This window comes from Scyliorhinus torazame, chromosome 5, assembly GCF_047496885.1.
Source record: "Scyliorhinus torazame isolate Kashiwa2021f chromosome 5, sScyTor2.1, whole genome shotgun sequence".
Lineage (NCBI taxonomy): Eukaryota > Metazoa > Chordata > Chondrichthyes > Carcharhiniformes > Scyliorhinidae > Scyliorhinus > Scyliorhinus torazame.
In genome coordinates, this window is record NC_092711.1 from 285,863,551 (window position 1) to 285,884,989 (window position 21,439).

Here is a 21,439-nt window from a genome sequence, read left to right on the forward strand (position 1 = left end):
TCTGGTGGGGGCATCATCATTACCCCTAGCAGCCTCCGTATATTTGTATTTAGCTGTCTCCCCTTCACAAACCCAGTTTGGTCCTCATGGACCACCCCCGGGACACAGTCCTCTATCCTCATTGCCATTACCTTGGCCAGAATCGTAGCATCCACATTCAGGAGGGAAATGGGCCTGTATGACCCGCATTGCAGCGGGTCTTTTTCCTTCTTTAGGAGGAGCGATATCGTTGCCTCTGACATAGTCGGGGGCAGCTGCCCCCTTTCCCTCGCCTCATTAAAGGTTCTCATCAGTAGCTGGGCCAGCAAGTCCAAATATTTCTTATAGAATTCAACTGGGAATCCGTCTGGTCCCAGGGCCTTCCCCGCCTGCATGCTTCCAATCCCTTTCACTACTTCCTCCGTCTCAATCTGTGCTCCCAGCCCCACTCTCTCCTGTTCCTCCAACTTAGGAAATTCCAGCTGATCCAGAAAGCACATCATTCTCTCCTTCCCATCCGGGGACTGCGCTTCATATAATCTTTCATAAAATGCCTTGAACACTCCATTCACTCTCTCCGCTCCCCGCTCCATCTCTCCCTCCTCATCTCTCACTCGCTGCTCCCCTTTTCCTCAGTTGGTGGGCCAACAACCTACTCGCCTTCTCCCCATATTCGTACTGTACACCCTGTGCCTTCCTCCATTGTGCCTCTGCCTTACCCGTAGTCAACAAGTCAAATTCTACATGTAGCCTTTGCCTTTCCCTGTATAGTCCCTCCTCCGGTGCCTCCGCGTATTGTCTGTCCACCCTCAGCAGTTCTTTCAACAACCGCTCCCTTTCCCTACCCTCCTGCTTTCCTTTATGTGCCCTAATTGATATCAGCTCCCCTCTAACCACTGCCTTCAGTGCCTCCCAGACCACTCCCACCTGTACCTCCCCATTATCATTAATTTCCAAGTACCTTTCAATACACCCCCTCACCTTTAAACACACCCCCTCATCTGCCAATAATCCCATGTCCATTCTCCAGGGTGGAAGCTGTTGTTTTTCTTCCCCTATCTCCAGGTCCACCCAGTGTGGAGCATGATCCGAGATGGCTATAGCCATGTACTCCGTCCCCGTCACCTTTGGGATCAGTGCCCTTCCCAAAACAAAAAAATCTATTCGTGAAAATACTTTATGTACATAGGAGAAAAACTAAAACTCCTTACTCCTAGGTCTACTAAATCTCCAGGGATCTACTCCTCCCATCTGCACCATAAAATCCTTAAGCACCCTAGCTGCAGCCGGCCTCCTTCCGGTCCTGGACCTCGATTTGTCCAGCCCTGGGTCCAGCACCGTATTAAAGTCTCCACCCATTACCAACTTCCCCACTTCTAGGTCCGGGATTCGTCCTAACATACGCCTCATAAAATTGGCATCATCCCAGTTCGGGGCATACACGTTCACTAATACCACCGCCTCCCCTTGCAGTTTGCCACTCACCATCACGTATCTGCCCCCACTATCCGCCACTATAGTCTTTGCCTCAAACATTACCCGCTTCCCCACTAGTATGGCCACCCCCCTGTTTTTTGCATCTAGCCCCGAATGAAACACCTGCCCCACCCATCCTTTGCAAAGTCTAACCTGGTCTGTCAGCTTCAGATGTGTCTCCTGAAGCATAACCACATCTGCCTTAAGTTTCTTTAGGTGTGCGAGTACCCGTGCCCTCTTAATCGGCCCGTTCAGCCCTCTCACATTCCACGTGATCAACCGGGTTGGGGGGCTCTTTACCCCCCCCCCCCTTGACGACTAGCCATTTCCTTTTTCAATCCAGCTCCTCACCCGGTTCCCACGTAGCTGTATCCCCCCCAGGCGGCGCCCCCCCGCCCCGACCCCCCCTCCCATACCAGCTCCCCCTTCTCCCCAGCAGCAGCAACCCAGTTAACCCCCCCCCCCCGCTAGATCCCAAGCTAGCGTAATTGCACCCCCATGTTGCTCCCAGAAGTCAGCAAACTCTGGCCAAACCTCGGCTTCCCCCGTGACCTCGGCTCACACTGTGCGAGGCCCCCTCCTTCCTGCTTCCCTGTTCCCACCATGATTACCATAGCGCAGGAACAAAGCCCGCGCTTCCCCTTTTGGCCCCGCCCCCAATGCTCCTCATCCTCCCTCACCCCCTCCCCCACGACATGGGGAAGAGAGAGAAGTTACAGGGTCGCGGGTTTAACAATCTGGGAAGTCCTCTCTTCCCCCTTTCCCCCCCTTCATCCCACAAATTCACCCCCCCACTTTTGTCCCAAACGTTCTTTTTCTGGCCCGCTCACTCCAGCTTCTCCTCGACAATAAATGTCCACGCCTCGTCTGCCATTTCGAAATAGTGGTGTTTCCCTAGATGTGTGACCCACAGTCTTGCCGGTTGCAACATTCCGAATTTGACCTTCCTTTTATGCAACACTGCCTTGGCCCGATTAAAGCTTGCCCTCCTTCTCGCCACCTCCGCACTCCAATCTTGATACACGCGGATCACCGCATTCTCCCACCTACTGTTCCGAGTTTTCTTGGCCCATCTGAGGACCATCTCTCTGTCCTTGTATCGGAGAAATCTCACAACTATTGCTCGAGGAATTTCTCCAGCCCTCGGTCTTCGCGCCATAACCCGATAGGCTCCCTCCACCTCCAGCGGACCCGTCGGGCCCTCCGATCCCATTATTGAATGCAGCATCGTGCTCACATATGCCCCGACGTCCGCCCCTTCTGCACCTTCGGGAAGACCAAGAATCCTTAAGTTCTTCCTCCTCTCATTGTTCTCCAGCACCTCCAGCCTTTCCTCACATCTTTTGTGTTGCGCCTCGTGGATCTCCGTTTTCACCACCAGGCCCTGTATGTCGTCCTCATTCTCAGCAGCCTTTGCCTTCACGTCCCGAAGCTCCTGTTCCTGGGTCTTTTGCTCCTCCTTTAGCCCCTCAATCGCTTGTAATATCGGGGCCAACAGCTCCTTCTTCATCTTTTTGAGTTCATCTACGCCACGCCGCAGGAACTCTTGTTGGTCAGGGCCCCATATTAAACTGCCTCCTTCCGACGCCATCTTGCTTTGTGCCTGCCTTCCTGGCCGCTGCTCTTGAGGATCCACCGCAATCCGGCTACTTTCCTCTCTTTTTTCCATCCGTGTCCAGGGGGGATTCCCTTCTGGATTACCGCACAGTGTTATTTGCCGTTAAAATTGCCGATGGGGCTCCTATTAAGAGCCCAAAAGTACGTTCCACCGGGAGCTGCCGAAACGTGCGACTTAGCTGGTCATCGCTGCACCCGGAAGTCATCCCATCCATTTCTTAACACGTACAGACAACACAATCTTTCTATCTCGCACGCAGATGCAACCTGCTAAATTGAACTCCATCTGAATTCATCACCTAGGTAACAAGCTGCAGCTTATTGGCTGTTCCCAAATCCTATTGGGGCCCCATTGCATTGAGTCCTTGATTGCCATATGTGATAACTTTTCAATGGAACCCATCAAAAAAGGCATTCCTTGATGTTATAGTGGTTAGTTCAGATAGCTCGATGGCTGGTTCTTGATGCGGAGCATCGCCAATAGCACAGGTTCAATTCCCATACCAGCTGAGGTTGCCATCAAGGCCCCACCATCTAAACCTGCCCCTTGCCTGAGGTGTGGTGAACCTCAGGTTAAATCACCACCAGCCAGCTCTCTCTCAAAAGGGGAGAACAGTCTATGGTGCTAGCGGACTATGACTACCTTCATATCAGTGGTTAGTTTCCCCGCCTTTCACATGGAAATCCAGATGATCCCAAGGAGAGACTTGCTTGTACATTTTTTAGAATGTATTTAATTAAATGTCAACTCCGAACAGCAGACCTTTGCTACCATGTCCCGAGACCTACAATCTTCAATTACAACTTTTATATAAGGCAGCTTTATTGAAAATCCATTTGCCAAAGATTTTTATTTATATAAAGTGTGAGCAGAAAATGTCTGCATGATATCTGAACAAATGTTTTAATGGGCAGGTTTTCTGCAGGAGTCTCATGTATGTAGGGAGATTTTCTGCCTCTTATTTAAATAAATAAATAATCTTTATTGTCACAAGTAGACTTACATTAACATTGCAATGAATTTACTGTGAAAAGCCCCTAGTCGCCACATTCCGGCGCCTGTTCGAGTACACAGGAGAATTCAGAATTTTCAGCTGGTACGGGAATTGAACCTGCACTGCTGACCTTGTTCTGCATCACAAACCAGCTGTCTAGCCCACTGAGCTAAACCAGATTTGCCTGTGAGGATCTCCTCAGTTGGTTTAGTGGGTTACAGCATCACTTAGGTGGTACAACCTTGTACAAATCAGAATGTATAAGGTCATTGCTGAGTTAGCTTATGGTGGTTGGGGGCACTATAGTTGAACTTAGTGGATCATCCGAGACCAGAGATAGAAAACAGCAACTGTTACCAATTGCTATCCAGTGATTCCTGTGGTATGTGTGGACATTTGAAGAAGCAAGGATTGGACTCAGCTTTGCTGTCAAGTTTAAGTCATCATTTGTGAAGAATAGCTGCTTACCGGATGGATGGGTGCTGATATGATGGCATAAGACCACCATAATGTATTATGCATAGTGTGGGGCTGCCACCAAAATTTGCATGCAACTATATGTTGTTTGATTTGCTGTGTTGTATTTAAGGTTTATATTGGTACAGTGAACAGATCGATTGATACCACTGGTGTAAAATTAGCTGAAATACACAAATAAATTAAGAATTCAAAATTGTAAATAATTTTGGAAGGGAACGATTGATGCAGAATTGAAGCTATGCTGCTCAAGTCTGGATAATCTGCACTATAAACATTTCCTAAGCTGCTACTGTAATAGGATATCTTTCGAAAGAATCAAATAAATTACTTTGTGAATGACAAGGATTAAATAGTGGCAGAGGGCATTGCTTAAGTATATTGTGGTTTTATAATTTTTGTGACTGTATTTAGTGCTGTTTATTGTCACACTTTAAAAAGATATCGAATTCAAAATGTCTAGCTGGTTCTAAAAATTACTGATGACCAAAATGCATGCTTTTGGGCAAAGGAAAATATCAAAGGTGAAGGTTTCCATATTGAAACCTCCTTTAATTAAAGTGACACAGTTACTGAATTTTAAATTTTGAATTGCCCATTTTCAGTCACTAAAGTGAATGTGGAAGCATGAGATGAGAAAAACCTTTTGGCCTGCCCACCTTGCTTCCACAGAGAATGATGCACAGTTGAACCTGTCATATGGGCTTTAACTCATCCAATGTATGCTAAGCTTATCTGAGCCAATGGGGAGGTTTCAGCTGAAACTGGACCGCTGCCATTAGAGTCATGGGAGGCTCACCTATATAAAGCATTTTTTGGTATGTGCTCAACTGTGGAAAAATAAACCCCGCTCAAAATGAGGTGATGATCTTTCATCTTTGTTTCTTGATAAGGAGACATAATTGTAACAAAAATATTTCCAAAGTTTTAATTTTTCGAAGTAAATGCTACTTTATCTAATTTTACTTTAGGAAACAGGACATTTTCTGTTTTTCCACTGCTGGGTGCATACCTGTGATAGCAACATCAGGTAAGCTTTTTATTACTGAGATGATGGCAATTCAGTTTCAATTAAACTGAAGTTCCCTCGTGCCGTTCCATCCCTGCAGTAATCTCTGCGTGACTCAGCTGTGCAAAATTCTAAAGTGCCTAAAAATCTTTGTGACCTGTTGCAAGTCAGAATGACCTCAAGATTATTTTCATTCTTTACCATTCTTGTTGCCTGCAAAAAGCTGGGAATGAAAACTGCAGAGGTTTTTTGGGGGCAGGGAGTAGTAGAGTTGAACTTCGTATTTGAGATGAGCACCATCACTGCTCGGTAATGAATTGCTTTGCCACTTCTTTTGTTCACTGTCTGTGTCACACACATCTGAATCAGATGTTACAGTTAAGTGTGAGGTAAAATGTTAATTGTTTTTCCTTAATCTTAATCCCTAATAGTAAACCCCCCTCCATCCCCCACCACTACCACTGTTATAAACCATCAATGAGGATTTACTACATAGCAGGAACATTCAGAAGCTTTACTGTTTCTTGTGATGTACCATCTCCACTTTTCATCTATCCTATGAATCATTTTTGGTAATGATTTTGCTGCAGTCATAACTTCCTTTGGATTGTGCACATCCATTGTTCCTTATGAAGTGCAGATGTAAAATTCCCCATGTCTTTTGAAGGAGCATTGAAAATACTGTTCTATTCAGCCCTTTCAAGACTGTTTATGTATATCTCTCTTGCAGTTGTGCCACCAACTTAACACAATAGTTTTGTCTGGAAACAGCCATGAACTAATTTAGTTTCATCCTTTTTAGAATGCTGACCCATTGCATTATTCTTTTGCTGAATTTGCACATTCTCCCCGTGTTTGCGTGGGTTTCGCCGCCACAACCCAAAGATGTGCAGGGAAGGTGGATTGGCCATGCTAAATTTCCCCTTAATAAAAAAAATAAATAAAAATTATTTTGATGAAGAAGCAATCACATTGTTTGGCTCCACTCTTTATTCTTCATTTGTTGACCTCTGGATTCACCATCCATGTTGAACTCACATCCTCATTGCTAAATTTCCCACAAGGTGACCAATTTCCTCTTCAACCACCCAATTCTATGAAAAGCCAGGCCATCATTATTTGCCCATCCTTGATGACAATTAAGAGTCAAATCACATTGATGTGAATCTGGAGTCACATCTAGGTCAGACCAAGTAAGGGTGACAGATTTCCTTCCATAAAGGATATTAGTGAGCCATATAGGTTCTTTACGACAGCCGACAATGGTTTCATGGTCATCATTAGACTTTTAATTCCAGATCGTTTGGCGGTCACTAGTCTCCAATTCAGGACATCACTGCAGGAGTTTCTCAGGGTAGTGTCTTAGTCCCAACGATCTTCAGTTGCTTCATCAGTGGCTTTCCTTCCATCATTAGATCAGAAGTGGGGATGTTCACTGATGATTGCATAATGTTCAGCACCAATCACGATTCTTCAGATCCTGAAACAGCCCAAGGCCAAATGCAGCAATACCTGGACCAGATCCAGGCTTGGACTGACAAATGGCAATTAACAGTAATGCCACACAAGTGCCAGGCAATGACCATCTCCAACAAGAAAGAATCTAACCATCAGCCCTTGACATTCAATGACATCACCATTGCTGAATCCCCCACTTATCAGCAACCTTGGGGTTACCATTGACCAGAAACTGAACTAGATTGGCCACATAAATAGTGTGGCTACAAGAGTAATTCAGAGGCTTGGAATCCTATGGAGGGTAACTAGAATCCTGACTCCCCAAAGCCTGTCCACCATCAGCAAGACACAAATCAGGATGTGATGGAAAACTCCCCACTTGCCGATGTGTGCAGCTCCAACAACGTTCCAGAAGCTTGACACTATTCAGGAGAAAGCAACCTACTTGATTGCCACCCCTTCCAAACGCATTCACTCCCGAAACGGACACACAGGGCAGCCATGTGTACCATCTACAAAGGTATAATACAGGAAATCACCTAAGACTCCTTAGACAGCACCTTCCAAACTCACAACCAATACCATCTAGAAAGACAAAAGCAATAGAAACATGGGAACACCACCATCTGGCAGTTTCCCTCCAGACCACTCACCATCCTGGCTTATAATAATAATCCATAATCTTTATACTGTCACAGGTATGCTTACATTAACAGTACAATGAAGTTACCGTGCAATTTCCCAGGTCGCCACACTCCGGCGCCTATTCGGGTACACGGAGAATTCAGAATGTCCAATTTGCCTAACAGCATGTCTTTCAGGACTTTTGGGAGTAAACTGCAGCACCCGGCGGAAACCCACACAGACACGGGGAAAACGTGCAGACTCCGCACAGTCAGTGACCCAAGCTGGGAATTGAACCTGGGACCCTGGCGCTGTAAAGCAACAGTGCTGAACCACTGCTACCATGCCGCTTGAAAATATATCGGCATTCCTTCACTGTCACTTGGTCAAAATCATGGAACTCCCACCTTAACAGCGTTGTGGATGTAACTACTCCACATGGACTGCAATGGTTTAAGAAGGCAGCTCACCACCACCTTCTCAAGGGAAATTATGGATGGATAATAAATGCTGGCCTACCACATCCCATCAACGAATAAAATAAAAATTGGTACACTGATCTTTCCTCAATATCTTTTAAGTTCAAACATGCTCATACTACATCTCGCATTCACTGTTGTGTTGAAGTTGGAGATATACATCATCTTATTCTACTCAAATTATTTCTTTCAACTGTGGAACTCTGTACTTTCCTCAATCTTTTCATCCAACGTGAAATTGTTTTTTAAATCCTAAGCTTAATATCACTGAGGCACTATTACTTGATTTGCAAAAATATCTTTGCTATTGTTTTCAATAGCTATCAGCCTTGTCCATTTTTCTCAAAAACAAAAATGAATTTTCAGGAAATTGGATTGGTAGCAGAAAGGAGCAACATTTATTTCACAAGTAATTTTGGTGTTAAGTACACATATATGTGGACATCTGTTTAGATCAGGATTGGGCTGAGCTATAATTTCTCAAATTTAAATAATCTGCCAGAACATACCATCCAAGTGCATTATAGAATACTGGCCTTAGAATACTGGCCTTTCAGGAAAAAAAGAAAGTTATTGAGATATGTAAAACAATCACAGAAGCCAGTGATCAATTTTGAAATGATAACTATATTTCTGACTCTTTTCATTGTTTAAGGCACACTTGACAATTTTCAAAATCTTCTGTTGGATAAAAGATTGCCAATGGTTATGTTGTTTTTTGAATTCCATAGAGGATTCAGCAACACTGAGACACTCTGCAGTGAATATAAGTACTACTGTGAGCAATGTCGCAGTAAGCAAGAAGCACAAAAGAGGTGAGCACTTCCATTTTATAAAGCAAAAATGAATGGTATTGGTTTACTAAATATGAAGCTACTTGGGGAGGGGTTTTCTTTTTTTGGAAAAGTAATATATATTTTTTGTATATGCAATAGGTAGACAAATCATACAATTTCCCCCTTTAGCATTTATATATCTGGCTTACTTTATAGTGTCCATATTACCTGACATGGTTATAACATGATTATTAAAGTGTTACAGATTAATTGGAGAAATATCATTTAGAAATTGCAAATTTGTGATGCCACTAAATCTTTTTAACAATCAGACGAATGAATGTGTGCCGAATGAGAAGGCACCATGTCTTCATTTTTTCTTCACTCTTCCTTTGCAGAATGAGGGTGAAGAAACTTCCAATGATTCTCGCTTTGCATTTGAAAAGGTTCAAGTACATGGATCAGCTCCATCGATACACAAAACTCTCTTACAGGGTGGTTTTTCCCTTGGAGTTGAGACTCTTTAACACATCAGGGGACGCCACCAATCCAGATCGAATGTATGATCTTGTAGCTGTAGTTGTTCACTGCGGCAGGTAATTTACTGCTGTATTTGCTCGAGAATCTTTTCTGTTGTTGCATTTACATGATATGCTATGCATGCAAATTCTATTTTTGAAGTATAGATTTTGTTTTGCTGCAGTAAAACATCTCATACTTAACTTGCACTATAGAGCAGAAACAATAGCATGTTGTATTCATAGGCCCAAGGCTGGCTCCACCCATTGCCACTTGTTGCCCTTCCTTAAATTCTCCCCCATTACACTCCACTGACACAACCCCAACCTAAAGTGGTAAAAGCCATGTTCCTTGCCATTGATGGGACTGATTTCAAAGAGCACTAATATTTTTCAAATCAATTTGGATTTAAATAACTCCAGTGTCAAATCCTGACATTGGCCAGTAGGCCATGCCAAGGATTACATTTCCTAAAAAGGTTTCCTTAACAGGGAGATTTGATTCCTGGCTTGGGTCATTGTCTGTGCGGAGTCTGCACTTTCTCCCAGTGTCTGCGTGGGTTTCCTCCAGGCCCTCGGGTTTCCTCCCATAAATCTCGAAAGACTTGCTTGTTAGGTAAATTGGACATTCTGAATGCTCCCTCCGTGTAATCGAACAGGCGCTGGAGTGTGGTGACTAGTGGATTTTCACAGTAACTTCATTGCAGTGTTAATGTAAGCCTACTTGTGACAATAGTAAAGGTTAAAGCTGACCAAACTGGAAAAACCCTCCCACACAGGATTTTAACGCAAATTCCACCTGGTTGAATGAATGGGAATCATTGGACGTGACAAACTAGTACCTGGTATCAAACCCAACCCCAACCCCAACAGCTGCCTGGTTTCATCCTTCCAAGGAAAGAGTGCCCCACCCTTAACAAGCTTCGGATGGGCCATAGCCTCTGCATGGCCAACCACTACAGATGTCAGTGTCAACCTGTAGCCATCTGGGATGGCCACTTACAAAGGAAACATGGATACTTGCACAGACTCAAGGGAAATATGGCCAATACAGGATTCAGGCAAACTCAGAGCCTAAATGTATATTTGCTAACAGAGAACCAGACTGTATCGAAACCCCTAGCCGATTTGCATTCTAATGACCCATTTTCCCAGGACAAAGGACTGGTACTCGGGTATCAGATACAATTCCAGACTCATCGGCGCCACTCCCTTCAGCCAGGAAGGCCAAACAGCCAAGGTCAATGACCGCTCAGGACACGCCCAGCCATCAAGGCACCCACCCCTTTATTGGCTCAAATCAAAGGCAGTAATCGAAGCCTGCCGAATTATTGGGTCCAAAGCTAAGGACCGCTCAAAAGAGTGCAAAACCCCAAAGGATAAAGAGAGACACTGCCATGTGTTCGATCTCTTTTGGCCCTGGCACACCGGCACTCTTCGGCCCGGCCTATACCTGAAGCCAACTGCAGCACCACGACCAGAAGCAAGTTCAAGATCAACGAGCGCTACCAGACGGATGAGCCCAGCAGAACCAAAGTTACTTCTCCAGACCCAGCCACTCCAGATCCGAACAAAGGCCTTGTTCCTCTGCCAAAGCTGGGTGCCTGAAAGTTAAGTACAGGTTGTTGTAGTGTTAGGTATAATTTAGCTTGTATTTATTTTATGTTACATGTGTGAGTTAATCTTGTGTGTAAATAAACCATTATTGAACTTGAACTAACTGACTGGTTGTTGGGTCTTTGATCAATATCCGGTTGAACCTTGTGGTGATACCATCTGATACCTGGCGACTCTGAAAAGCAATATCGCTCCATATTAATAGGAGCAACCTTATTGGCATCTCCGGCGCAAATTGGCAACAAACCTGCTATGTGCCGGTGGAAAAGAGCAAACTGCACTACATCATAGAAGAATGTCCAATCCACAAACTCAGCAGAGGCCTATCCGTGTTCAACACGGTAGGACTGGAAGAAGCTTCTTCCTGGCTTGGGGACTTTGCATTCGCAAAATAATGGCGAAATGTTTGTGCAATTGAGTTCAGGATTATCCTTGTTATCAATTCCCCTACTTCTGTAACCAGATATCTCGCCCTTCTCTGTTTCCTCCCTACCGTAAAAGACTAGGAAATCTGCTATTGCTATGAATTTTTAGTAGAGCCCTGTAATTTCACCCTCTGCGGCCTCCTGTTTCGAAAGCTCACAAACCCCACCACTGCCACCCAGTACTGCCACACCCACGTCCGCTTTCTCACGATTGTCACAGCCAGCTATCCCTTCCATGTTCTACACCTCAGGATTCATCTCCTATCCTCCTCTTTCTAAGTTTTGCTGTTCCCTGACATCTCTTTCCCCTACCTGCCAGATCCTGCTTTGTTCGAATTCTGAAACCCATGAGCCACCCTTCTCCATATATGATCAAATTTTTTCACACACTTTTGCCCCTTCAGTGTTCTCACAACCAAATCCTTTTCCCAAACTATAGGTTCACTCTAATAATCCATACACCACACCCCATGTCTCCAGTATTGTGATGGGCAGTTTCAGTAACTTTCCTCCTATCTCCCTGCACCCTGTTTTTAAAAAAAAAAAAGAAAATCCTCCTGTTTTCCTGGGTGTTTGGGCTTTTAAAGAAAGCTAATTAATTACATAGTTAAACTAACTTTTCGCATTTGCGCATTATCAAGGCTACAGATTTTTTTCCTTCTATGCAAGTAGGCACATAATCGTAGGTTTTAAACTAGATCAAGATGTGAGATGTTGAGTCCATGTGGGGATACAAATTGTTTGATGCTGATTACCTGCTAGTAGCTCCCCCAAGTGGTCATTATTCAAGGTTGAGTTTTAGCTGATGATATTGGCCATGGGAGATGCATCACAGTTGAGGCAATTCCAGCCCTTGTACAAAGACGTACTTGTTAGGTGAATTGGACATTCTGAATTCTCTCTCAGTGATCCCGCACAGGCACCATAGTAGGCTTACATTAACACGGCAATAAAGTTACTGTGAAAATCCCCTTGCGACACTAATAAAGATTATTATTGTTATGTTCTCACATCCTTCCAGCAGGGTGAAAAGATGGTGATTCATTGTGGAACAAATGGCTATTTTGCTCTGGCTTCAAATCACAATTATTCTGGAGCTTAACAGGTTAAATTACAAGGGCAACATTTGCAGATGAAACAAAACTTGGCAGCATTATGAACTTTGAGGAGGGTAGTGATAGACTTCAAAGGGAAATTTAGTGCAGAAAAGTATGAAGTGATTTATTTTGGTAGTATTAACAAGGAGAGGCAGTAAAACAAATAAAGGGCACTATTCTAAAGTGGGCGCAGGAGCAGCAAGACCCGAGAAGGTATGTGCTGACGGTGATGGTGTAATCTGAGAAAATGATCTTGAACTTTGTAAATAGAAGCTTGGAAACAAAAGCAAGGAAATTATGATGAACCTTTAAAAAACTCTGGTTCAGCTTGAATTCTGGGAACTCCACTTTAAGAAGGATCTGAAGGCTTTAGGAAAGGCGCAGAAAGAACTTCGAGAATATTTCAGTGTTGAGGGATTGTTCTCTGAGCAAAGGAGGTTGAGAGAAGATTTGATGGAGGAGTTTAAAATCATGAAGGGTCTAGACCGAGGGAGAAATGATTCCCCTTGGTGGAATGATCAAGAACCAGAAGATTCAATATAAATACCAAAATAACCAACATTGACATGAGGAAAACCCTTTTTAGGCAGTGAGTAATTAAAGAACTGGAAAAAACTGACCACAAGTGTGGTGGAGGCAGATTCAATAATGGCTTTTAATTGGATAAACACCTGAAGAGAGAACATTTGCAGTGGATTTAAAATTGTCTTAGTTGTAAGAGACAGAATGTGATGACTGACAGCTTTAGTGACTGGAAGCCAATGTCCAGTCACTAAATCTGTGCTGGGTCCCCTATTATTGATCATTTCTGTAAATTACATAGATGACTATGTGGGGGGCAGGCTCAGTAAGTTTGCGGCTGACACAAAGATTGGCCGGGTGGTTAACAGTGATGTTGAGTGGTTGAGGTTACAGAAAAATGTAGATGGATGGGCAAATGGGCAGGCAAGTGGCAGATGGAATTTAACCCTGAAAAATGTGTGGTGATAGACTTTGGAAAGAGAAATTTGACGAGGAAGTATTCAATGAATGGCATGAAACTGGGAAGTTCCGAGGAACAAGGGACCTTGGTGTGTTTGTCCATAGATCTCTGAAGGCAGGAGGGCATGTTAATCCGGGGGGTGTGAAAAATGCATATGGGATACTTGCCTTTCTCAATCGAGGCATCGATTACAAAGCGGGGAGGTCGTGTTGGAAGTTGTATAGAGCTTTGGTGAGGCCACAGCTGGAGTTCTGTGTGAAATTCTGGTTGCCACATTATAGGAAGGATGTGATTGCACTGGAATGCAGAGGAGATCCACCAGGGATGTTGCCTGGGATGGAACATTTAAGTTATGGAAAGAGATTGAATAGGCTTGGATTGTTTTCGTTGGAATGGAGAAGACTGAGGGGTGACCTGATCAAGATGTCCCTGATTATTAGGGCTTGGACAGGATAGATCGAGCACAGCTGACCTATTCCCCTTCGATGAAGGGTCAGTCACGGGGGGAGGGGGGGGGGTGTGTGGACAGGTTCAAGGTGAGGGACAGGAGGTTTGGGGGGATGTGAAAAAACGTTTTTACCCAGAAGGTGGTGACGCTCTGGAATGCACTGCCTGGGAGGGTGGTAGAGGCTGGTTGCCTCACATTCTTTTTTAAAAAAATACTTGAATGAGCATTTGGCACGTCATAACATTCAAGTCAATGGACCTAGTGCTGGCAAATGGTGTTTTTCATGTGTTAGTGCAGACTCGATGGGCTGAAGGGCGTCTTCTGCACTGTATTTTCTGTCATTCTGTGACTAGAGGAACAGGGTGGGGAGTAGGGGTAACTGAGTTGCCCTTGCTGAGAGCTAAGATGCACATCCTGTGATTGAGTTATTGCTAACACTTTAATGCTTTTTTCTAAAGCTCTGTTTGACTAAGTTATTGTAAATTAGTAAATTCCATGTTTTATAACCTGAAACAATTTATCTGATTTACCGTAAATAATGCCATGGAAGGCTCACTAATAATAATGTATAATTTTTTTTCCTTATAGTGGTCCTAATCGTGGACATTATGTCACCATTGTAAAGAGCCATGGTTTCTGGTTGCTCTTTGATGATGATATTGTGGAGGTAATTGTTTCTGCTTATGATTTTTAGTCCATTGTTAGATGACTCCTTATTGATTCTTCTTTGCTGCCATAACCTTTCATGGAAAAATCCTAAATTACTAAACGAACAATGAATATTCCACTGATGACAAGTCATCCAATCATTTCAGCAGTTGCTGCCAGTTTTATATTTAAAAAAGGGTTCCATCTGCAATGTACAGGAAATAAATAACTAATCCATGGTCAATACCGTCTATTGGGGGGGGGGATGTCTACATTTGTTTCTAATAGTATCTGTGCCTACATGTTACCACTTAAACTTTGAGTCACAATAATTTTTTCAAACCTATTTTTATTGAATAATGAACAGGGATTTCAGTTATGAGGTGAGTTTGGAAAACTTAAGATTTCTCATCTGCAGAGAAGGTTGAGAGGAGACCTAACTGGGGCTTTCAAGGTGATGGTAGGTTTTGATAGTGATGATAGAAATAATCAATGATCAGAGGTCATAGATTCAAAATCATTGTCAAAAGGCTTGCAGGAGAGCTAAAAATAATTTTTTTCACTGAGTTCTCAGGAGCTGAAATACTCTGCCTGCAAGAGTGGTGCAAACTGATTCCACAAATAATTTGAAAAGAGGTTGGGATGAGGAACGTACCAGGTTACGGACAAAAACAGGGATGTGCGACTAGGCATGACTGCTCTTTCAAGAAGCTAGCACAGACACAATGGGCTGAATGTCCTTCTATGTTGTTTCTATGATTCATGAAGAAAGTAACTAATTCCCCAGTGATTATCTCCTAATTGTCATCATCTTTGCTGTTAGATTAATGGGACAATACCAAAGTTCTTAATCTGCACTCGGGCTTCAGGAAATGTAAGGAAGAACAGATAAATACATAATATTGCTGGTTGACATCAACTGAACATTGTTTTATAAAAAGGCACAGTAAGAAGTCTCTCAATACCAGGTTAAAGTCCAACAGGTTTATTTGAAATCACAAGCTTTTGGAGCGCTGTTCCTTCATCAGATAAAGTGGAGGCAGGTTCACAATCACAGCATATATAGTCAGAGACATAATTGCAATATAATTACAGATTGGAATGTGAAGAATGGTTGGAATGTGAGTCTTTACAGATAAACAAGTCTTTTACAGGTACAAACAGTGTGAGTAGAGTGAGAGATAATCACAGGTGATTGAGGTGTGAATTGTCTCAAGCTAGGACAGTCGGTAGGATTCTGCAGACCCAGGCAGCACGGTAGCATTGTGGATAGCACAATTGCTTCACAGCTCCAGGGTCTCAGGTTCGATTCCGGCTTGGGTCACTGTCTGTGCGGAGTCTGCACGTCCTCCCCGTGTGTGCGTGGGTTTCCTCCGGGTGCTCCGGTTTCCTCCCACAGTCCAAAGATGTGCAGGTTAGGTGGATTGGCCATGATAAATTGCCCTTAGTGTCCAAAATTGCCCTTAGTGTTGGGTGGGGTTACTGGGTTATGGGGATAGGGTGGAGGTGTTGACTTTGGGTAGGGTGCTCTTTCCAAGAGCCGGTGCAGACTCGATGGGCCGAATGGCCTCCTTCTGCACTGTAAATTCTATCTATCTATCAGGCAGTATGGTGGAGGTTACAGGAATGTGACATGTTTACCTGTAAAGACTCCCATTCCAACCATTCTTCACATTATAATGTAATTATCTTGAAATTGTGTCTCTGCCTATATATCCTGTGTTTGTGAACCTGCCTCCACTTCACCTGATGAAGGAGCAGCGCTCTAAAAGCTTGTGATTTCAAATAAATCTGTTGGACTTTAACCTGGTGTTGTGAGACTTCTTACTGTCTCACCCCAGTCCAGCGGCTGCATCTCCACATTATAAAAGGGCGATTAGGTTTCCAACATGGATTTTAAGGCTATTCACAAGTCTGTTTGATGGCCTGCTTTGTAAAAGGAACGATGCAAAAATAGGGGGTGCGATTCTCCACTCCCGCGCCGAAGTGCCCACGCCGCCGTGAACGCCGTCGCAGTTCGCGACGGCGCGAAACTGCCCCGATCCCGACGATTCAGGGCCCGAAAATGGGCTAGGATCGGGGCCACGAGAAACTCGGGGAGGGGGGGTGTGTGTGTGTGTGTGTGTGTGTGTGTGTGTGTGTGTGTGTCGCGAAGGCCGCGTCGCCCGAATGACGCGGCGCTTCGTCATAAATGGCGCGATCCATGCACAGAGGACTCGGAGGAGAAGAGAGGAGATGGCTGAGCCTCGAAAAGCCGCACCGAGGTTCCGGGACACGGACCTGGACGCCCTGGTGGATGAGGTCGAACAGAGAAGGGACACTCTCTGCCCAAGATGTGGGCATCGCCAGCCATCCAGCACGGTGAGGCGTGGCTGGCGTGAGGTTGGGAGCGCAGTCTGTGCTGTGGGGCAGACCCCCCCCCCCCCCCCCCCCCCCCCCCCCCCAGACGGGGCAGCAGTGTCGCAAGAAGCTGCACAACCTCACCCGGGCTGCCAGGGTAAGTGCCATGAGGTTCCCCCAGGCCCCCCCCCCCCCCCCCCCCCCCCTGCATGGGGGGGGGGGGGGGGGGGTCACGGTGCCCAACAATCTACTTGACCCACATGAGCCCTGGGACCCCCCTGGAGGGAAGCCATGGCGTGCTGTCTCCTGAACCAGCAACAATGTAGTCTATATCTGCATGCCTTGATGATACCCGCCTAATAGTGATGCTTTATCCAACCCCCCCCCCGCCCCAGGACAAGACAGACCATAACCAGCGTGAGCGGATGAGAACCAGAGGGGGTTCTCCTGTCCTGCACCCCCTAACCATTCACGAGCAGAGGGCCCTGGACCTCGCTGGGGGATCCGCCACCCGGGAGGTCGCGCCATGCCAGGTCGGAAGCGCAGAAGCAAGTGAGAGAACCCTGCATATCCTCCCCAACCCGTCATCGCCACCCTCACACTCTGGCCACTGCACCCTCGATCCCATCCCCCCCTCACACTCTGGCCACTGCACCCCCGATCCCATCCCCCCTCACACTCTGGCCACTGCACCCCCGATCCCATCCCCCCCCTCACACTCTGGCCACTGCACCCCCGATCCCCTTCCCCCTCACACTGTACACCCACCACCACCATACACCCGGACCACCGTGTCTAATGAACCCCGAATCTTTATGTTTCCTAGGGCCACCCGCCGAACCTTCAGGGACGTCTTGCCCAGGAAACAGCGCAACATCGCCAACCGCAACTGCACCCAGGGACGCACGCCAGAGGTAGGCAGTCGGTCGGACAGGAGGGCAGACCTCTCAGTTTGGAACGCAGGACTGGGACGCCCAGACCACCGAAACAGACATTAGTGAGGGGCACAGGGTGGACAGTCATGTCGAAGCGCACATCACGGCCACACACCCGCTGGATCCACCTGGAGGTCAAGACGACATGGCCCGCATGGAGCTTGCGCCGGGCCGTGAGCGGGACCAGTACACACCAGACTTCCTGACGGATGATGACCTCGAGTTTGCGGCACTGCTGTCTCCCACACTGTTCACCATCACAGAGACACCCACCTTGGTTGGGCATATAAGTGATGAGGCTCCCGGGTCACTGTCTGGTGCGCACCCCACAGCCGAGCCGGTACAGCGGGTGGAGTTTGGAGCAGCCGAGGGGCTGGACGGTCGGAGAGCAGCCCAGGCCCAGCAACCAGCTGCCACCCAGATGGTTCCCGGGTTCCTGGATGTAATTGACCCACCCGGACAACCGATGCATGTGGACACCCAGGGACTGAATAACGGGATGAGGGCCATCTTCCAGGACCTGCACACGCAGTTGGAGGAGTCTATCCGCTTCCAGGAGCAGGGAGTGGTGCCGCTCATCGCAGCCACCCAGGCCGACACCGCACAGGTGGTGTCCGCGGTGGAGGCAATGGGTGAAAGGGTTTCGGCCATGGGTCAGGTTCTGCAAGGCGTTGGGCTTAACGTGCATGTGTCATCCATGGCCCAGGAGAGGGCTGCCCTCTCGAAGGCAGCCATCTCACAGAGCCAACAGGACATTGCCGCCGCTCTCGGGGCCCTGGCTGAGTCTCACCATGCCATGGCCCGGTCCCAGCAAGCGATAGCACAGTCCCAGCAGTCGGTCGCGGAGAGCATTGACCGCCTGGCGCACGTGATGGATGGCGTCGTGCACACCCAGGTCGAGATCGCACAGTCCTTGGCAGGAATATGGCACTCCCTGGGCTCCGTCTCGGCGAACATTCAGACCGTGGTCGATACCACTGCAGGCCTCCAGGACTGGCAGCGCCAGGTGTCGGTGGTGCGACGGGGCATGTCACCGAGCGCATCTCCGTCCCACAGTGAGGTCCGAGGGCCACCGGGCTCCCCGAGGGTGGAGGAGGTTCTGGGGCCCGTCCCGGTAGCTCCATCAAGGGACGTCCCGGTACACTCGGCCTCCCCCCGTTCCGTCCCTGGCGCATCTTGTGGGGAGCGGGCAGGTCAGGGTGGCACCATGCCATCCAGCACTCCCGCCGAACAGCCAGGCCCATCGAAGCCGGGCTGCCCCAGGAAACGTGTGCCGACGGGGAACCATGTCGAAAGGCGTGATTCTCAGCAGTCCGCCTCCACTCCTGCTGTACCATCTGGGAACACACCTAGACGTAGTGGTAGGGCCCGTAAGGCAAAGACGTTAGGCACGTAAGAAGTTGGCACAGGTGCAGGGCACAGTCTAGTTGTAGTGGGTAGGGCACCTATGTTAACCACACGAATAAACTCACTGTTGAATTTGACTTGTAAGACTGTGTGCTATGTCCAGTGCCAGGGGGCTTGTGAGGGTGCCCGATTGGCGTAGTGGTATACGAGCCGTTCAAGGTCTGTTCCGGATGTGCTGACCCTTTCCCCCCCTGCGTCCCATAATCAGACACCGTTGTCCTCGGTACACCGATGCCAGCCACCCCACAGGCATGTGGTGAAATATCCGTCACGGAGGCTGTGACCACCGGAGTGCATGGTTCAGCTATAGGCATGAGTCAGACCTCGGCTGGCGAATCTGAGCACACAGCTCATCGCAGAGCGGGCTGTCATCATTCAACATGGCACTGATCACACCCGCTTACCCAATCATCAGTGTTGTGCAATCCCGTATTGCCGCAGTGGTAAAGTGATGTGGAATTGTTGCCGTGAATGCGGGGCGGGGGGGGGGGGGGTGGTTGGTGGGTGCTGTGTGGTGCCCGTGTACAGGAGTGACGGTGCAACTGGCAGTGCTCAGCGAATCCCACCCCCACAGTGTGTGAACCGTGCGGCCACCAACGCGTCACGTGCCCGCTGTCCGCGGCGGTGCCGTCGCGCAGCCTCCTGGACGTAACGAGCAGCCGGGCAGTGTCTGTGTCCTGCGCCCCTCCCCCCACCCTGATGCACGCCATCATCCTCATCCTCTGCATCCTCCTCTTCCCCATCCACCTCGTTTGCGTTGGCTCCGGTGCCGTCGGGTCCTCCCTCCGACTCCTCCACCAGGTCATCTCCCCTCTGCATGGTAATGTTGTGCAGCTCACAGCAGACCACAACCATGCGACCGACCCTGTCGGGTTGGTACTGCAGGGCCCCTCCTGATCGGTCCAGGCATCTGAAGCGCATCTTCAGCAGCCCGAAGCACCGCTCCACCACACCCCTGGTTGCTGCATGTGCTTCGTTGTATAGGCTCTCCGCGTTGGTGTGAGGCCTCCGTATTGGCGTCAGCAGCCACGACCTCAATGGATAGCCCTTGTCGCCCAGCAACCAGCCCCTCAGCTGGGGGGGGCATCCACCGAACATTGCGGGGATGAACGACTGTGCCAGAATGTAGGCGTCATGCACACTGCCGGGGTACTGTGCACACACGTGCATGATCTTCATGAGGGGGTTGCACACCATCTGGATGTTCATGGATTATGCACCCTTTCTGTTCATGAACACTTCCCTGTTGTCTGCAGGTGGGCACATGGGGACGTGCACACCATCGATGACATCCTGGACCATTGGTATCCCGGCCACCTTGGCGAATCCACGTGCCCGTGCTTCCTGCTGTGCTCGGTCGTCGGGGAATCGAATGTACCTGCCCGCGATGGCGTACAGGGCGTTGGTGACGACCCTGATGCACCTGTGGACCGATGCCTGTGATATCCCGGATAGGTCCCCGCTCGCCGCCTGGAAGGAACCGGTCGCATAAAAGTTTAGGGCCACCGTCACCTTGACGGAGACTGGTATCGCGTGTCCTCCTCCCATTCGACGTGGTGTGAGGTGCGCCACGAGCTGGCACATATGTGCGACCGTTCCCTGCTGAACCGTAGTCTCCTGCATGTGATGTCCGTTAGGGCCTCGAATGACATTCTGTCACGGTACACCCTTGGCCTTGCTGGACGTCTGTGGCGCCCTAGCACCACCATCAGTGGATCCTCCTGCTGCTCCTCCTCCTCCTGCTTCCCCCCCCCCTCCCAAGCACTTCCTCTTCATTCCTCGCCGTCTGGCGGTCAATGTTCCCCTCGGAATCCCCCTGTACATTCGGGTCCTGAGCGCCTGCGGCCTGCGCGTCGACGACGGGCCACTCCGCGGCCATCCCCTCTGTTGCACCGGCAACCGCTGCATCTGCAGCCACTGTGGGCCGTCTGACTCTACACTGCCAGATGGCAAACTCCAGAGCTACGGCTCTAACCACGGCAGTAAACATCGCTGTCTGGTTGGCATACATGGTGACCTGCAGGAGGGTGGTGGGGGGCAGAGAAACGACATGTTACACCAAGGTTCTTCCACACCTCGCCAGCCGGGTTGCAAGGGATACCTGTGTGTCCCGGTGGCCTGGTCGCGCTGCA

At 48.0% G+C, this 21,439-nt stretch overlaps 1 protein-coding gene across 8 annotated transcripts in view; it reads left to right on the forward strand.

Moving 5' to 3' along the window:
- The window catches only part of LOC140421175 (ubiquitin carboxyl-terminal hydrolase 12-A-like), a 62,169-nt gene that overhangs the window by 32,115 nt on the left and 8,615 nt on the right, over window positions 1-21,439 (forward strand). For 7 of the 8 annotated variants that reach the window (XM_072505662.1, XM_072505661.1, XM_072505663.1 and 4 more), the window contains 3 exons: window positions 8,846-8,929; window positions 9,289-9,486; window positions 14,566-14,644. In XM_072505662.1, the coding sequence (XP_072361763.1) occupies window positions 8,846-8,929; window positions 9,289-9,486; window positions 14,566-14,644 (361 nt within the window). The remainder of the gene's footprint in view (window positions 1-8,845; window positions 8,930-9,288; window positions 9,487-14,565; window positions 14,645-21,439) is intronic. The other variant, XM_072505664.1, reaches the window with a different exon arrangement.